Source organism: Cheilinus undulatus, linkage group 1 (genome assembly GCF_018320785.1).
Source record: "Cheilinus undulatus linkage group 1, ASM1832078v1, whole genome shotgun sequence".
Classification (NCBI taxonomy): Eukaryota; Metazoa; Chordata; class Actinopteri; order Labriformes; family Labridae; genus Cheilinus; species Cheilinus undulatus.
In genome coordinates this window covers 24,986,933-25,003,785 of record NC_054865.1, presented here as the reverse complement: position 1 = coordinate 25,003,785, position 16,853 = coordinate 24,986,933, and the positions used below count along the sequence as shown (strand labels likewise).

Genomic DNA, 16,853 nt, shown 5'->3' with positions numbered 1-16,853 from the left:
TTAACCAATAAGATGTGATAAAAGATAAGCAGGAGGGGAGGGGGATGCCATTGGTCAGGGCTTCATCTCCATACAGAGACACACAGAGGGAGAGAGACAGAGAAAGAGGAAAAGATATAGCTATGTAAATCTAAGTAACCAGTGACAATACATTTGGCTAGAAATAATGATAATAAAAACATAACAATAACGACAAAATCACTCTGCCAGAACACACATTTCAGTCAGGGATTTCAACAGGCATCCCAGATAGACGCGGTCAGCCATATGCTAGGTTTTAACCTAGTTTGTAGATGTTAAGGGTTCCCCACTGACGTTAAATACTACAGAAAAAGATGTCGGGCTGTATGGCACATTATACATTAAAAATGAGATACAAGGTGTAGCTGAGCTGAATTTATAAAAGAGCAATTCATTGCTGCTTAATCAAGGGTAACAGAACCAATTTAGAAAAAGTCAATTTGTAATCTGAATTTGAAACAAGTATTGTACCCAATACCCATTTAAGTGTAGCCCATAGTTTTATGCCCACTGTGAGTTTTTACAATGCAAGAACTAACCTCAAATACACAGTTGGTGAATTTTTGTGAATGTTTCTAAAGCACAGAAGCAGTGCCATGGATAAACCAGTTGGCGGCAGTGTGAATTTCTTTGCTGGTGGTACAGCCACCAGTAGAGCCGAGAAAAAGAGTGGGTAACTTATTTCCTGTACTATGAATGTCAGGCACAATTATTTTTATACTTTTAAGTTCTGTTCGTCAATTGAATTTACCGATCACCATCATCTTTGATTTCATTTTTGACCAAATATGTCCTGTTTGTTCGAATTAGGTATACTCTACGATTGACACGCGATCTTTGTGACGTCGACCCACTGTCGAAGCGTTGCCTGTCAGACTAACAACAGGGTCCAATAAACTACTTCACGCCGTACCCGCCTTTATGGTCTTAATCCCTCTTCCTGCTTCCGAGGGCATGTGTTAACATGGCGGCAAAGGAGACTGTAAAAAGTCCCCAAAAAGAAGTTGAAGCCATTGTGAACCGTTGGTTGGTGGAGTATTATTATTCCTGTTTAATAGAGCTGTTTAAAAAGGACCAGTACGATGACTTCTGCGGCGTTAGATGTATCGTTGAAGGTAAGTTACTGACTAATCTTCCTCAAGACTCTCATATCTGCACAAGACTGTTTACTTCGTCTGTTAGATTGTAGGATTTGTAAAATGTTCGTTTAAATTTAGAGGAAACTGTTTTAAATGTCTGACTCTACGTGTTAAGTTGTTTAATGCTAATTATCCTCCATGTAGCTAGCTAGCTTTAGATCAGCTTGAGACTTCGATGAATACAGATCCATTAACTCCAACAGGAAGGATATATATTAGAGTAGCATGTTTTAGCTTATTAAACAACGTAGAATTTACACCTATATCCTACATTTCCCACACAAGTTAAACGGGCCATTAGATAGAGTATTTCTTTATGACAGCTTTTAAACGTTGAGGCGGGGTAGTCGTCAAACAGGCAGACACAGCCTTTGTTTACATTTTGTAAAGCAAAGATTCACTGTGAATGTTTTTTTTTCTCTCTCTTGAAAGACAACAGGATGAGATTTTGGTCAGAAACCCTTACGTATTTATGTACAAACTAGACGAACAAGTACTGCTTTTTCCAAAAGAGGCGCCAAAGCACACCAAAAGTACCTTAAAGGACCTTTAAATGGTCCAGCATGGTTAGACATGTTCACAATATCTGATCAACAATTGTCTCCTATGCATATAAGAGTTAAAATATTAATATATAAACATGCAGGGTTCCTATTAAACAGGTACTTCTCAGTTACCATTTAATTTCGTCTCAGTAATTAATCTTATCTAATTTCAGTTGCTTGTTTTTGAGACCTTTTTTTCAGTTTAGTGCCACATAAAGACAGAGAACATAGTAAAGCTGGAGCATAGATTGGTAGGGGGTCAATCGATATGGGTTTTTCAGGGCCGATGCAGATTGTTTGTAGGTCTTTAAAGAGAGACCAGCTTATTTGTTGTCTTGTTTCAGGTGTGTTGGCCCGTCCTTTACAGACCACTGATGTCATGCCAACGAAGCTCAGAATACTGCAGTTTCTCTCACGGATAAATGAAGGGGAAAAACTTGGTAAGATAAACAGCATTAAATTTGCAGATATAATCTGGGGATTTTTATAAGCAGTATAATTATAATGATTTATATATATATATATATATATATATATATATATATATATATATATATATATAAATTTTAACCCCCAGAAAAATAAAAAACATCGACCACTGTTCCAAATACAGATGTGACATTCATTAAAAAAATACTCCTGATAGATCTTTGTTTAGATTTTTATGCATACTGCGAACTAAAACAATACCAGATTTGGTGATAAATTGGAAACTTCACATTAGCACCATTAACTAAGCTCATACAAAAATAAAGCAGCTGTGTGATAACTTGATTCTTCAAGTGACCCGAAATCAGAAGCTTGGGTATGAAGTGCCATGATGTATAACAAAACTGTAAATTCAAGTTTGAGTTAAAGTGAGTCAGGCATTACGTTTTTGCAGCAAATTATGTCTTTAACAACTATGATGTTCACTGATTTGTCTTGTCCTGCAGACTTGATGTTTGATACTGACCAGTCAGCAACTCCTCTGGAATCAGCCTTAGCCATTCTGGAAGTTATGAATGAAGAAAACATTGTTTCAACACAGGATTTCAAGAAGGTCAGCACTTCACTGAAAGAGATGGTAAGTGTAAAATAATGTTATTTTAACAACTGCGCATAAGGGCTGCAACAACGAATTGACAAAATCAATAATTAAAAGTCTTGGCAACAAATGTATGCATTCATTCGTTGTGTCGCACAATTATGGCCTCACTTTGTGTTCTAAATGTCTGCTAAAATTTTAATAGGAGAGAGGAAGGAAAAGCGAGAGCCGCAGACACAGGGCGAGAGGAGCAGTTGGGTGTGTGTGTTTGTGTATGTATGAAAGAGAGGAGAGATAGTTTGTGTGTCCATCCATGAGTGGAGGTCGGTCTGACAACAAGCATTAACTAACTAACCTGAGCTTGTTGAATAAATGAGTGACTAATGTTTCTAAGTTATCGTAATATCAATAACGTTAAGAGGCTGAAGCTTACCTGTGGCTCCTCTGGGATAAAATAAATGCAAGAGGACGTAATAAAAGCAGTATCCCGCTAAAAGAGTCTTTCATTCAAAACATATCCCCAGGCTGTTGTCATTAGTATGATCTACAAGTGTTTATGTTTGTTAGTAAGGAGGGAGGCAAGGTAAAAACATGAAACGTATAATTTTCATTTCTTAAAATCATTTATTTTTTGTTTTTATTCTGTGGCATGTTCAAGTTATTTTATATAACAGAACTAAGAAATGTAGTTTTTCTTTTAGTTTTAAGATTATGGACATTTAAAGTCTAACATTATTTTGACAGCCTTCGAATATCCATGTTCATTTTTTAATTATGGGATCCCCCACCCCCCAGGAAAAAGCATCCTATTCTTCGATGAATTGAGAAAATAACCATCCGATTCATCGATGATTGAAATCATGGTTTGTTGCAGCCCTACTTTCTAAATTTTATCAGAAGTTGCTTGATCTCAAGTTTTTCAGACTAAATAATTGGTTTTGTTTCCCCTAATTTTAGATTGTAGGGATTCTCATTAAAAATGAAGAGTTTGACAAAGCAAAAGAGGTGCTGACCAATCACTTCCCCAAAAAAATGGTTGGCAAGGTGAGTTCTGTAACTCAAATTATTGTCTGTTTTGTTTTCATGGTCTCTCAGATCTCCAACAACTTCAGAAAGTCTGAGCAGAATTTTACCTCTCCCTGTGTTCCTGCACCCACATGTTCATTTTAACAGTGCTCTATCTTGTTTCATCTGTATTCTACTTGGCCCTTCCTCTCACAATGTTGCATCAAGGATGCCATGTATGAAAATTTCTGAAGAGCTCAGTATTGACTATCGGATTCTTGTTCACCTCTCTTACTATAACACTTCTCCCCTGATCACTCAGTTTGAAAGAGTGCCAAGCTTCTTCCAGTTGAGAATTATGGAGGCCACTGTGCTCTTGGGAACCTTCAGTGCAGCTGAATTTTGTAGCCTTCCCCATATCTGTGCCTTGCAACAATCCCGTCTCTTTAGCTCTACAGGCAGTTCCTTTGACCTCATGGCTTGCTTTTTTTTCTCTGAAATGCATGTTAAGCTGTAAGGCCTTCTGTAGAGAGATGTGTACCTTTTAAAGAAACATCTCAGCAATGATCCAGAGAAATGGGAGGAACCTGAGCTCAATTTCAAATGCTTTTGCAGAGGGTCTGAATACTTTTGTCATTGTGATATTTCGGGGATTTTTATTTTTAATTTAGTTCTAAACCGTTCTAAAATTCTGTCTTCTCAATTTCATGGGGGGTATTAAGTGTAGATTAATGATAATGAAAACTGTTATTTTTTCCCACAGTAGCATCAGGCTGCAGCATAAAAAAAGTGAATGAGGTCTAAATACTTTCTGAAAAACTGTTTATCAGTATCAGTGATGTTGGAAATGAATTTGTACATTGGAGATTGGCAAAAATTAAATCCCATGCATCCCTATTAAAAAGCTGAGATCATCATTTCTGTTGTTTAGAAATATGCAGTTACATCTTATGTGCAGCTTGTTTCTAGTCTACACTTTAAGTTATGTTGCAATAGCAATTTTTAATACTGAACAAAAACAGCCATTTTGACTCCATGTTTATTTAATTGTGTTTATGGCCTTTTTTCTGTTTCCTGTATTAATGTATTTTTAGAAAGCCATTTTCACGGGCCTCATCAGACAGAAGAGTAAAACACATGAAGTCATTGAGAAACTTGACTACAAACAGTTCCGGGGAGAGATGGTGGCCTTTTGTGAAAGACTCTGTCCAACAAGTGTTCCCTTTCTCCAACAGGTATGATACTGTGCATTAAGAACAAGCTAAAGGCTCATTGCTTTGACATTTATATATATATTTAAGCTTTCTTTATACTGAGAAGGTAGTTTGGCTGAGGAAGAACAATAGCAGGAGTGCATTTGCTCCTTGTCTCTGCATCATCATATACCAGAGTCCCCACTTTCACTCCCCCTTGGGGGAACTAATGTGTACATTTTATTTAATTTTATTTAAGCTACCACATGCATACCTTAAAGGTCACACATTTTACCCTTTTATGAGAAGTTTATATTGGTCTCAGATATCCCCAAAACATGCCTGGGAAGGTTGCTACTGAAAAAAAATACTTCAGTATGTATTTTTGCGTCTCTCTGAAAAAGGTTATTTTGCATAATATGTGACCTTTAAGTTCTAGCTAAAGGAGATCCAGTCCATAATTGTTATCCATAATCCAATCCTTATTTTTTCTTGTTTGTTGTTTTCTCCTTTTATGAGCTACAGCCTGCTACAATCACTAAGAATCACTTCTGTTGTAGAGTGATTGACACTCTTTTAGGTCGTTTTCACCAGGCGGTCCAGTCCACTTTTCGGCACCCTTCCGTAGGGGTGCCAATCTTACCTACCCGTACCAAAAAGGTGGAGCTACACACACAACAAAAGGGTTTGCACTGACGTCACGTCAGCGTGCGACTCAGCTGCTTGTCTCCAGGCTTCAAAACACGGAAGACTGTGCTGTGAGAAGCGGGCTGAAACGGGAGAAAAGTGGACTAATATCTGCCTAAATGGGAAATATTTGGACTCGACAGAGATCCAAACTGTTTCCTAGTCTATGGATATTGATATTTGGCCACAAATCAAGATTCCTGGCGTTTATCTGGACCTGATTTTAAGCACACAAAGCAGAGCCGAAAGGCTTATATCAGCCTGATCCATCCGCGATAGATGAGAAACTAAATTAATGCTGAAGTTTGTGAATATGAAGCCTTAGAACAGTTCATTCTCTTCTGTAACTAGTTATTAATCTACTCATTACATTAGTTAATCTGTGAAAACATCGCTCTGTGGTTGTTGAACGTGTTTGTAAAACTTCAGGCTTCAGACCATTTTACAACAAGATCAGCGCACCCCGGATTTCTGACTTAATCTAGCTTGATTTTAACACCAGCTGAACTTTTCCTTTATTTTTAATGCGGTGAATTCTCACAGTACAGCTCTAAACGTTCATATTTTGTCATATAAGCTGTTCTAGACTAGATATGTTCACATATAAACGTAGTGTTACGAGTCAAACCGTCTCTGAACACGTATTCCATCAGTTGTGGATCTGTACTGACAGCGGTTAACATCATTAAAATGTAGTTATTTTTTTTAAAAAGCACTTTCAGCTGAAATAAAGCTGTTTACTGCTTACTCCCTACTGGTTTCTGCCACTCATCCTTTCTATAACTCTGCTGCTGGACCAGCAGACTCGCGCTGCATGTGACTTCACATTCATCGCCTTTACAGCCTGCCCACCAAGCGAGGGCATAGGTGTGTGTGGAAACACAAACTATTTTGGGTTTAGTGTCCCAAACCATACCAAACCGAACTGAATCAAACCAGACCCTCTGATGGAAACACGGCTTTAGACCCATCCCCCTGACAACCTTTGAACTTGCACACAGCCACAGAGACAGTGGAGACGCCAGCATACAATGAGTGGTCAGGATCACTCTCGTAGTGTGGCCAGTCTGTCAGCCAAGACAGGGCAGGATTTTTGTTGCGTAGTCTGACATGGTGCCGTCACGAACAACCAAAAAACCATGTAGTCTGAGCTGGCCTTTAACTAGCGTTCTCTCAAGGGATAGTAAACATTTAAGCATTAGTTTAGAGTCTTGCTAGAGGTCTTTGTGGCATTTTCAGCCAATCAGCAGGTGCAACACAGACTTTTTTGATGATTTTTCAACTTATTTATTCTATGTGCATGACAGGCTGCAAATCGGCTTGTTAATGAAAGGAAGGAAAAAGAAGACGACAAGGCATCGAGTATCACTGAACAAGATGAACCTGGGCCATCCTCACCTCATCCTACAAACATCATCGAGCTTGTTCCATGGTAGGCTCTTACTGTGTCTTGGGTTATTCTAAGATAGCTCATTGTGACTTAAAAAGGCAAATTATTATATGATATCTTCATGTATGGCGAGCTTTGAAGGACATTCAAGGCTGATACAGTTCAGTTTTTTTTCTCTCTTGAAGGCTGTGATGATTTTAAATGTTTGTATAGAGATATTGTTTACTTTATTTAAGGTAGACTTACAGTGTAGTAAACAGGGGAAAAGTAACACATACAGCAGGGTTCCAGAAGTTCTACTTATAAATAACTTGGACTTCTGGAGATCTGCAGTGTGTGAAATGTTTTTCCTGTTCACTTTTTTTTTTTTTTTTTCCATTCGACTTGGCACCTTCCTACTTTGGTTTTAGTGTGCTATTAAGTAGGGGTGGGAATCACTAGTAGCCCCACAGTACAATATTACCACGATACTTTGGTCATGATTCAATATTATTGCGATTTTTAAACATTTTGCAATACATAGAGTATTGCGATACCATATATTGCGATCTCGACCATTTTTTAACTGTTCAGCTGATTTAGCATTAGTCTTGCCCTCATGTTTGCCATATTTCCATAGTATTTTATTTTCATGTAGCACTTCTTGCAAACCTCGTGTGTCATGTCCATCTCACCTGTGCCCTGCTTGCATTCCTAATGCCCTTCGCCTGGTGCTGCCATGTTTGTTGTACTAACTATCTCCTGTTCTATGACCGCCACCTGCCGACCTCACTGGACAAACAATTGCCTAAACAATCTATTTTATTTTTCCATTATCATAGACTTCAGTTCATTTCAGCAATTAATTTGAAAAAATCGATCCTTGGTTGACGATACGATATATCACCAAACAAAATATCGCGATCCTGAGCTGTATCGATTTTTTCCTCCACCCCCACTATTAAGACTTTTCCTGCAAAAGGAAGGTTTTCTGCAGATGAATCAGTCCTTTGAATATCACCTTTTATAGAATGCATTTCTGCATTATTATTAAATATAAGCATGTTCCAGCTCAAATATCTGAATGACTATCATTCAGCCAAAGATGCATTCAAAGCATAGCCTTTCTAAACCCTGAAAATATCACAGAAGTATGCAGTATTGTTTTGTTTCTCTAACCTCTCTGAGATTATTTTTACACATAAGCCCCATGTTATAAAAAAGCCTGCTACACCAAGCCTTGAACATCTATCACTCTTCTCTTGCATTAATTGGACTTGAAAACAGCAGTGGAAAGAGCCATAAGATTTTGAAAATCAGACATTGGCTTACCATTTTGTTTTGTCTCCAGATCTTGGCCTGACAGTCCCTCTCTTCTTTCCATCAGAAAATTAGGCTGATTCTTTTCTATTTAGAAGGCTGTGGCTTCACTGAATGTCAAAATTAGGTCATATGTCTGTCATTGTTAGGAGCAACTGGAGTACAAAATTACTTTCCCCAGCTAGTAGCTTCACTACTCTCCCTTAATTTATTATTAACCACACTGAACACATTTAGCACCCATCTAACAGTTTATTCATATTACACTCAATATTTGTAATCACAGTATTTAGTTGAAAATGGGGAATCAGCGCAGTAACAGAAGTTGCCGTTTCACTGGTGATCCCTCTTAATCTCTGGGATGGTTATCTCATTCAGTTGATCATTTTCTCATTTTCTTCAGTAAACACACGATCATCCTGAAGACGAGGCTTGAGGCAGCCTACTTGGCTTTGTCTGTAGGTTCAGATGAGAGGACGTTTGCTCAGCTGGAGGAAGAGGTGCAAAGAGAGACAAATTCAGAGTGTCTCTCCCTCAACCCCTCATGTTCTCCAGAGAGGAGCTCCAGTCAAGACTCGGAGCAGAATCAACTGTTTCAGAGAGACTCAGGCAGCCCAATGGAGGGATCCCCAGCAGACCAGCCCCCACAGGTAGACTCCTTATCTCAACCACCAGCAGGTTCACTGTCAAAGACACCTGAAGTGACAAGGAACAGGCGGTTGCCTTATAATCTGGCACGGCTAGTGGTCGAGCCAGACAGCCAGGGGAGCTCACAAAGTACATCAGCTCTTCAGGACCTGCAGGTTGAGTTAAGAACAGAAGAGCCATCACAGTCAGCAGCTAGCAGCAATCAAGAAAATGGCAACAGGTAAATATTCTTAATAGAATCATGTCTGTTTTCCAAATGTTTGTACCTGGCAATCCTCATTTTTGGTTCTCATATTTTCATATATTGTAAAAGTGATAGAAGGCAAAAGAAACATTTTTAGTGTTCTTACTGGCCAGAGTTGCTCCATTAAGGTAAGTTGCTGTCCAAAACAACAATGAGAAAAGACGATTTTTGACTGCAGTGGTGTTCAGAATCTTTTCCTCTTATCAGCGGTGGGCTGAATGTATGTCCTATGATTAAAAAAAAAAAAAAACAGGTTTTTAAAAAAGAACAGTAAGCATTAGTACAGAAAGGGTTTTACAAGACGCGGTGATAGCTCATCAGTACAGCATGACAGAAAAATAACTGACACCTCTCCTGTATAGTTCATGTCACAGTGAGGTTTTCTGAGGCTTGTTTGTGAACATCTGTTCCTCAGTGAATGTGAAACTCTAACAATGATGTTAAATCATGCAGAGCCTCAACAAGTTTGGCGGAGTCATCGGCTGAAATTGTGGATTACTCCCCTGATGAAGTCCATGACAGGGCAAACAGATCACAACACAGGTAAAGTCCGTCATTGTCTTGACAGAATCAAGGCATGCATTATGGCACACTTTAGATTCTACATTGCCCCGGTTAAGAGGAAGTCTGACCTGATGTATTTAAAATAAAGGGATGTATACAAACTTAGTCAAGTCAGGAGTAATTCAAATGCCCGAGTGATGTACCTACGTTTTACTAACCTGAGTTGAAAAAAGCGAGACAAGGGCCAACAGCTGCTGAAGGACATACACAGAATCACTTTACTAGTCTGTTAGCCTATTCTGCATGGGCAATGGAAAAAATATTATCCATCCTGATAAAGACTGGGGTCAAACTGCAGCCGGGTCCCATATTACGGCTGGGGTCGTGTTCTGCACAAACACGTAAGGGGCGACCCCCCTTTAATGGCCAGGGGAGGTATTATAAAGGATTAACATCTTTATTACTGTGCATTTTTATTTAAACAGTGCATCTTCAATGCTGTAAAACGAGAGTACAGATTGCTGATATTTAAGGCCAATTTATGATTTATACTGTCTTTATGTATTGCCATTATATAAGCTGTAAATATGGGCTGAAATCTTCCTATCTGCTGATACAGATATTTTTGCTTTATAAGCTTATATCTGTCATGCAGATATTATAGTGTATCACGAAAAAATAATGTAAAGAACAAAGGAAAACCTAAAACAACCAGAGAAAAGCATAAAAATAAAAAGCTGTGTCTGCATGAGCATATTTATTGAGCTTTTTTATGTCAAAGAATAATTTGCAGTGTCTAAGTGCAGAGCAGACTGAAACAGATCCTGAAATAAACACCTTTATAACAAATTGGGAATGTGTTGTGAATTGGGAATTAGCTTTTATTAAATATTGATTTTGGTTTGTATTGGGACTCATGAGATATAAAAGGACTCACATTTCCATTAAAAACACACACTGTGTAAAGACCTTGGCATTTGCACGTGGTTATTTGACAGAAACTAAATAATGTTTTTGCTCAACAGATCAAGTTCTGATCATTTTTAATGCCTCTCTTCTCTCAGTAGTCACTCCAAGACGTTTAAGAGGATTTCATCAGATTTGGAAGAAGAAGATATACAGGATTTGTCATCACCTTTTAAAACACCTCATAAAGGACCAGCCAGGGATCCTCAGAGCAAGCAAGTCCAGATAGAAACACACATTTGATATCAATGTTTATGATTTAATTCTGATGGCATGGGCATTTTTTTAACTATGTGTGTTTTTTAATGCAGGGATCAAGGGAAAGGAAGTGTCATCCACATCGCGGACACTTCATTGGACAGCTCACCCAGTCTGTTTCCTCTTCATCCCATCCCTCAAACAAGCTCCACCCCTCAGAGGGACGAAGGACCTGCCAGCAAAAAATGGTTAGTGACAATTACACTAGGAACTGTTGTGAAAGAACAACAAAATTTGCTATAATGAAAAATCGTTTTTTGTTAAGTAATGAAAAGTTAATTTGGTCCAAGACATAACAAATTAATTTGTTAATTTGTATTGATTCACTTTTATATGCCATGTTGGTACAGATTTTTATTTTTTTTTTCTCTTTCCCTGTCTGTGATAATTATTTGAAGTGGTTCTGTGAAAGCCTCAACACAAACCAGACAGCAAAATTCTACTCTAAATATCTGAGAAAAATTGATGTTGCACTTAAACGTTGTCTTCATAGCTGTTTATATGTTGACTTCATTCTGCTCTGATGCACAGGAAAAAACTGTACCATAATGCAAAGGAGAGTAAGGAAACATGGAGCGATGAGGAGTCGTACTTCAACACAAAAACAAAAAGCAGTAATATATCATCAAATACATATTACCTCTGATTGATCCTGTATCAGTGAAATCCTTGGTTAATGTCTTAATATGTTTGCTCTTTTCTTAAGAACCACAAGATGTGAGCACTGTTTCAAGTTCTGGCCAGAGGAAGAGGGCAAGTATAACTTGATCTTTGTCATTCTCAAAATTTAAGACAATGCAACAATTCCTTTTTGGTCTGTTACTATGGAAGCCCTAAGAGGACATACATCCATTTTATTCATATTTCAGTTTCTCGTGTGAACAACTGTTTGGATTTTTATTTTTCTTTCTTTTTTGGGGGGGGCGGGGTCTCCCCAGTTTTTAACTTATGTGAAGATAGCAAGACTAGTTAGATCTTTGATTACTAGACAGTAATGTAGTTTTCGTCAGACATTCAAAATCCATGATATTTCTCCACTGGGTAAATCTAGCTATTCATCCTCTCAGCTGTAGAAAGCAGGGACCCCAGATTTGGCTGGATGCTAAGAACACACTACCATGATTTGGTACCAGATTTAGGCAAGAAAATAAAAGCTTTGACTAAAAGTTAAGACTAAAATGTGAGGACTTTCTTGAGTCTTCGTTGACTAAAACTACACTGCTCAAAAAAATAAAGGGAACATATAAATATTCATTACATAGTGGAATGCGTGAGAACAAAACAACATAAGAATAATCGGTGTATACCCAAATCATCAACCCAGTCATGTGTATGGCCTTCACGTGCCTGTATGCACTCCTTACAACTTCTGGTCATGCTCCTGATGAGACGACAGTCTTCTGAGTGATCTCCTCCCAGACCTGGATCAAGGCACCAGTCAGCTCCTGGACAGTCTGTGGTGTGACCTTGTGTCGGTGGATGGAATGAGACATGATATCCCAGAGATGCTTGATTGGATTCAGGTCTGGGGAATGGTCAGGCCAGTCCATAACATCAATGCTGTCATCATGCAGGAACTGCTGACACACTTCAGCCACATGCGGCCGAGCATTTTCATGTATCAGAAACCTGGAACCCAGGGCCCACTGCACCAGCATATGGTCTGACAATGGGTCTTAGGGCCTCATCCTGGTACCTAATGGCAGTCAGGGTACCTCTGCCCGAGAGACATGGCACAACACACGGTGATATGCGTGTTCCCCCAAGGATATGCCTCCACAGACCATTACTGACTCACTGCCAAACCAGTCATGCCAGAGGATGTTGCAGGCAGCAGAATGTTCCCCACGGCATCTCCAGACTCTCACGTCTGTCATGTGCGCTTAGTGTGAACCTTGACTCAGCTGTGAAAAGCACAGGGCGCCAATGATGAATCTGCCAGTTCTGGTGTTCTGTGGCAAATGCCAATTGGGCTACTGGTCTATGAGCACAGGTTCTACTTGTGTACGTTGGGCCCTCATACCACCCTCATGGAGTCAGTTTATGACAGTTTGAGCAGAAACATGCACATTAGTGGTCTGCTTGACGTAATTTTGTAGGACTCTGGCAGTGCTCCTCCTGTACAAAGGAGCAGATAGCAGTTCTGCTGCTGGGTTGCCCATCTACAGTCCCCTTCACATCTCCTGGTGTACTGGCCTGTCTCCTGGTATCTCCTCCACGCTTTTGAGTGTGCTGGGAGACACAGCAAACTTTCTTGCCATGGCGCGCATGGATGTGCCATTCTGGATGAGCTGCACTTCTGAACAGCATCTGTGGATTGCAGATACTGCCTCATGCTACCACTAGTGGTGAGGGCACTGGAAAAATGCTAAAGTAATCAAAGATCAGCAAGGAAGGATGAGGAGAGGGAAATGGTCTGTGGCCACCACCTGCAAAACCATTCCTTTATAGGGGTTGTGTGAATTGCCTCTCCTTTCCACCTGTTGTCTATCCCATTTGTACAAAAGCAGTTTTATTGACTTGGAGTTACATTGTGATGATTATGTGTTCCTTTTATTTCTTTCAGCATTGTATAAAGAGTAGAATGACTAAAATGTCACTAAAACTTAAAGGCATTTAATCTGAAGAGTAAGACTGAGACTAAAATTAAAAATAGCTGTCAGCATTACCAAAGGATTACTCATGGTAAAATGGATTACAACATTTTGGATACATGTCTTCTTAAGGTTTCAAATATTCTCAAAGTACTTTCATGCTGGAGCCACTGTTTCTATTCTAGAAATTAAAAAAAAACTACTTTATTTGGGCTGTATCAGCCATAGAGAGAAAACACATTAATTGATTCTTTGCAACTTTAATGTTGGCCGGTTTCATCCATCGATGAAAGCAGCACACAAGTAGACGTCTTCAGTTTAGCCATCTGCATTGTCAAGCATGCACACTAATAAAGTTAGCAAAGTAACCTCCATTTTTGTTTTAGATGTGGACTGATGTCGAGACACAGAAGTTAAGAGAAGGAGTCAAAAAGTTTGGAGAGGGCAACTGGAGTAAAATCAAGGATTACTTTGGTTTCAAGGAAAGAACAAACGTCCAGCTGAAGGACAGATGGAGAACAATGAAGAAGTTGCACATGGTTTAAGTGGTTCAAATGTGTGAACAAGTTTTGCTTATGGACTTAAGACTGCATATTTCTATTTGTATATATTTTCCAAGTCCACTATAATTTGAATTTTGAGAAATGCTAATGGTTAAATTTGCAGGATTAGTAGTCCCTGTGTTCTAAATAAAACTGCAGTGTTTCCAAATTGTGTATTTATTGAAGTATTTATACAGCTGCAGGCTTGCATGATGACATTAGACACATTTATTCCAAAGAACACAAAAATATGCACACAAAAAAATCCCCCTTCATTATGACAAGATTTGAATCAATCATCTTTTTTACACAGTTAAAGGGGGGATTTTTATGCCCCTGTGTACCCTTTATGGGTAGACTTCAAATGTGCTTTCACAGTCTTAACACTGAAATCACATGTTTGGATGCCAGTATTATACCACTGCGTATTCAATGACATCTGAGGTCCATGGAACTGTTGCAGACTTGGGATATAAAAAGAAGTGTTGTTAGAATGAAGAAATATCAGGAGCCTCAGGGAATGCAGCATATGGGAGATCTGTATTCCAAGGTGAGTCAGCAGTGGCATATGTGTGCAGTCCGTGAAAATATGGGCCAGATGTAATGTCTGTTATTCTGTGCCATTGAGACAGACCTCTAAATCCTGCCACTAAACAATTGCAAGAGAGCCCACTGCTCTGGATTTGAATTTCAGACTTAATTGCCAAAAATGAAAAGAGAAGGAGAATTTGACAGTCCAGTTGCTGGTTTCTTTATGTTAAAGTATCTTCACTCCTGATGAACTCTCCCACATCAGCCTGGTGAAAGACTACAATAGACATGGGATCAACTCGCCGACATTCCTGGGTATTCTTGGCCGCTACCCCAAAGCCCTGGAGGATAAAAGATACAGGATTGGTTGAAGGATATAAATTATGTTTGTCATATAAACTAAACAAGCTTAATCAAAGCACATGTTGGTTGAAAGTGTTTGTGTACTTTCAGTCATAAATGTAAGTTTTTAAGACCTGCCAAATGAAGGCTACAACAAATCCAGTCCATTACCCTTGCACTTTTTATGCTGTTTTACTAGCCATCCAGGAATACAAACACTTCTAAGAAGCACTGTTCATTAAGTTAGCCAAGTCGGTTACAAAACTTACCAACGGCACATCCGCCATGGAGTAGACCACTACACCCTGGTACTGCTGAGTGTTTTCTGTGATCCTCCCAAGCCCAGATTTAAGGACATGGTTCCCATAGAGGAAAGACTGTTCTGCTCCAGGTTTCACCCACACTTTGTACTACACACATAAAGAAGACCATCGTTATTCATCTGTTACGATAATGGTAGAAATCTTCTGTGGCAGATCAATTTTTCCCAAAACTATAAATCTCGATACTTGACAAGTGTGATTAACATTAAAATTTAGGATCTAAGCTGTAGCACAATTTGAACACACAGAAGGGTAATGCCCGAGGGACATGGCACAACTAAACTTAGCACAAGAAGTAAAGAAATTTGAGTTTGGTAGATTATTTCTTTGTTGTAACAATGCTTCTTGGCAATACATCCTATACAGCTGGAAAGCCACATTTTTCCCAGTGAGGGATATGCCTTCCCACACATCACACTGCCCCCACCAAAAGATATGCCAGTGCACATCTTATTCTGCTATTGTTTCTTGTTTGGTGGATTGGATGAGTAAAGTCTGACGAAACAAGACATATTTGCAATTTCACAAACAGGAGCCTCAGTAACATGTGGGAGAAACCAACCAGCCACAACTGCCTGGTCAAAGTAAGGAGAAGACGCAGAAAATGTTATGTTGATTGCTGCACCAATAGAATAATATCTTTTTGGTGGAGGCAGTGTGATGGTGTGGGGTGGCATCTCCCTCACAAGAAAGAAAACGAGGCTTGTTATCATTAGAGGAAATAATAATAAAAAAAACCTGTTTGGTATCAGCAGAGTAGATTTGGCAATTTTTCAAGGCTGCAACCCACAAATGCATGTTACTTACAAATGTGGCAAATTTTAAAAGGGAAATAAACAGGCTTTCCAACGTTATAATATGTATTAACAAGAAGCATTGTTACAACAAAGAAATAATGTACCAAACACAAATTCCCCTCCTTTCTTAATAAGTTTTATTATATGAGAGACAGAAGAAGGATGCAAAGGAGGGAACCAGAGGTGTAAATAACTTAACGTTACCTTTGCATAAGGTGCAAGGAAATCCAGAGCTGTAATATGCAGTCGGAACTTGTTTGTCTTCGTGAATTTTCCGAAACATGTCCCCACTGACACAAGTTTATCACGGGAAATATTTGTGGCCAACTTAAGAATTTTCTCACTGTGGACAGAAAACGATAGCGATTTAGATTGTTACTGTAACATCAGCTTCTCAGACATTTCTGTTCAAATATTGTTTTGTTACCTCATGTAGTAAACGCGGTCATTGTGTAGTCTAAAACAGTAGGTGCCGTCGGGTCGATCCACCAAAAGTTTGATATTCTCACCGATGCTGTTGAGAGAAAAAATGCATGGATCACACACGGGGGCTAACAGTGTTGCTAGTAGTCCTGTTACAGCATGGATCTTAAATGGCTATAAAATTTCAAAACAAAGTTTACTTACTATTTCGAAAGTTTCTCAAACATCGTTCTCGTCTCTTCGTCTGTCAATGGCCTCATTTTGAGCAATTAAATACTATTTTTTGGCTATGAATTGCTGTATCTTCATTGGAAACGGGACAACGTGGGTCAACGCGGAAATGCGTCGCTCTCTAAAACGGAAGACGTGTGACGT

General features: G+C 39.0%; 2 protein-coding genes across 5 annotated transcripts; one reads left to right on the top strand and one right to left on the bottom strand.

Annotated features, from left to right (window-relative positions):
- The first annotated feature begins 836 nt into the window (after window positions 1-836).
- terfa (telomeric repeat binding factor a) lies at window positions 837-14,231 on the top strand. Of its 4 annotated transcripts, none has more exons than XM_041783393.1 (13): window positions 838-1,136; window positions 2,050-2,145; window positions 2,641-2,771; window positions 3,690-3,776; window positions 4,832-4,972; window positions 6,925-7,049; window positions 8,710-9,174; window positions 9,652-9,741; window positions 10,770-10,883; window positions 10,980-11,114; window positions 11,458-11,540; window positions 11,633-11,679; window positions 13,907-14,231. In XM_041783393.1, exons 1-13 carry the CDS (start codon window positions 986-988, stop codon window positions 14,063-14,065), a joined length of 1,824 nt encoding a protein of 607 aa, XP_041639327.1. In that variant the 5' UTR covers window positions 838-985; the 3' UTR covers window positions 14,066-14,231. The 4 variants fall into 4 exon arrangements, with proteins under 4 accessions (XP_041639335.1, XP_041639327.1, XP_041639319.1 ...); XM_041783385.1 differs by having other exon boundaries at window positions 841-1,136; window positions 10,767-10,883; XM_041783401.1 differs by lacking the exon at window positions 3,690-3,776 and having other exon boundaries at window positions 837-1,136; window positions 10,767-10,883.
- A 28-nt stretch (window positions 14,232-14,259) lies between these two features.
- nip7 (NIP7 nucleolar pre-rRNA processing protein) lies at window positions 14,260-16,851 on the bottom strand. Its single transcript, XM_041783422.1, has 5 exons — window positions 16,683-16,851; window positions 16,483-16,569; window positions 16,260-16,398; window positions 15,205-15,345; window positions 14,260-14,934 (listed from the first exon to the last, which is right to left on the bottom strand). The coding sequence occupies exons 1-5, from the start codon at window positions 16,736-16,738 to the stop codon at window positions 14,815-14,817; spliced, it is 543 nt and encodes a 180-aa protein (XP_041639356.1). The 5' UTR covers window positions 16,739-16,851; the 3' UTR covers window positions 14,260-14,814.
- Window positions 16,852-16,853: the final 2 nt, after the last annotated feature.

Coding starts and splice junctions, on each gene's coding strand:
- nip7 (XM_041783422.1), bottom strand. CDS start 16,738: ATGAGGCCATTGACAGACGAAGAGACGAGAACGATGTTTGAGAAACTT. Junction 16,399..16,482: donor GACCGCGTTTACTACATGAG/GTAACAAAACAA, acceptor TTCTGTCCACAG/TGAGAAAATTCTTAAGTTGG. Junction 14,935..15,204: donor CCATGGCGGATGTGCCGTTG/GTAAGTTTTGTA, acceptor TTTATCCTCCAG/GGCTTTGGGGTAGCGGCCAA.
- terfa (XM_041783385.1), top strand. CDS start 986: ATGGCGGCAAAGGAGACTGTAAAAAGTCCCCAAAAAGAAGTTGAAGCC. Junction 9,175..9,651: donor AATCAAGAAAATGGCAACAG/GTAAATATTCTT, acceptor TAAATCATGCAG/AGCCTCAACAAGTTTGGCGG. Junction 11,115..11,457: donor GGACCTGCCAGCAAAAAATG/GTTAGTGACAAT, acceptor TCTGATGCACAG/GAAAAAACTGTACCATAATG.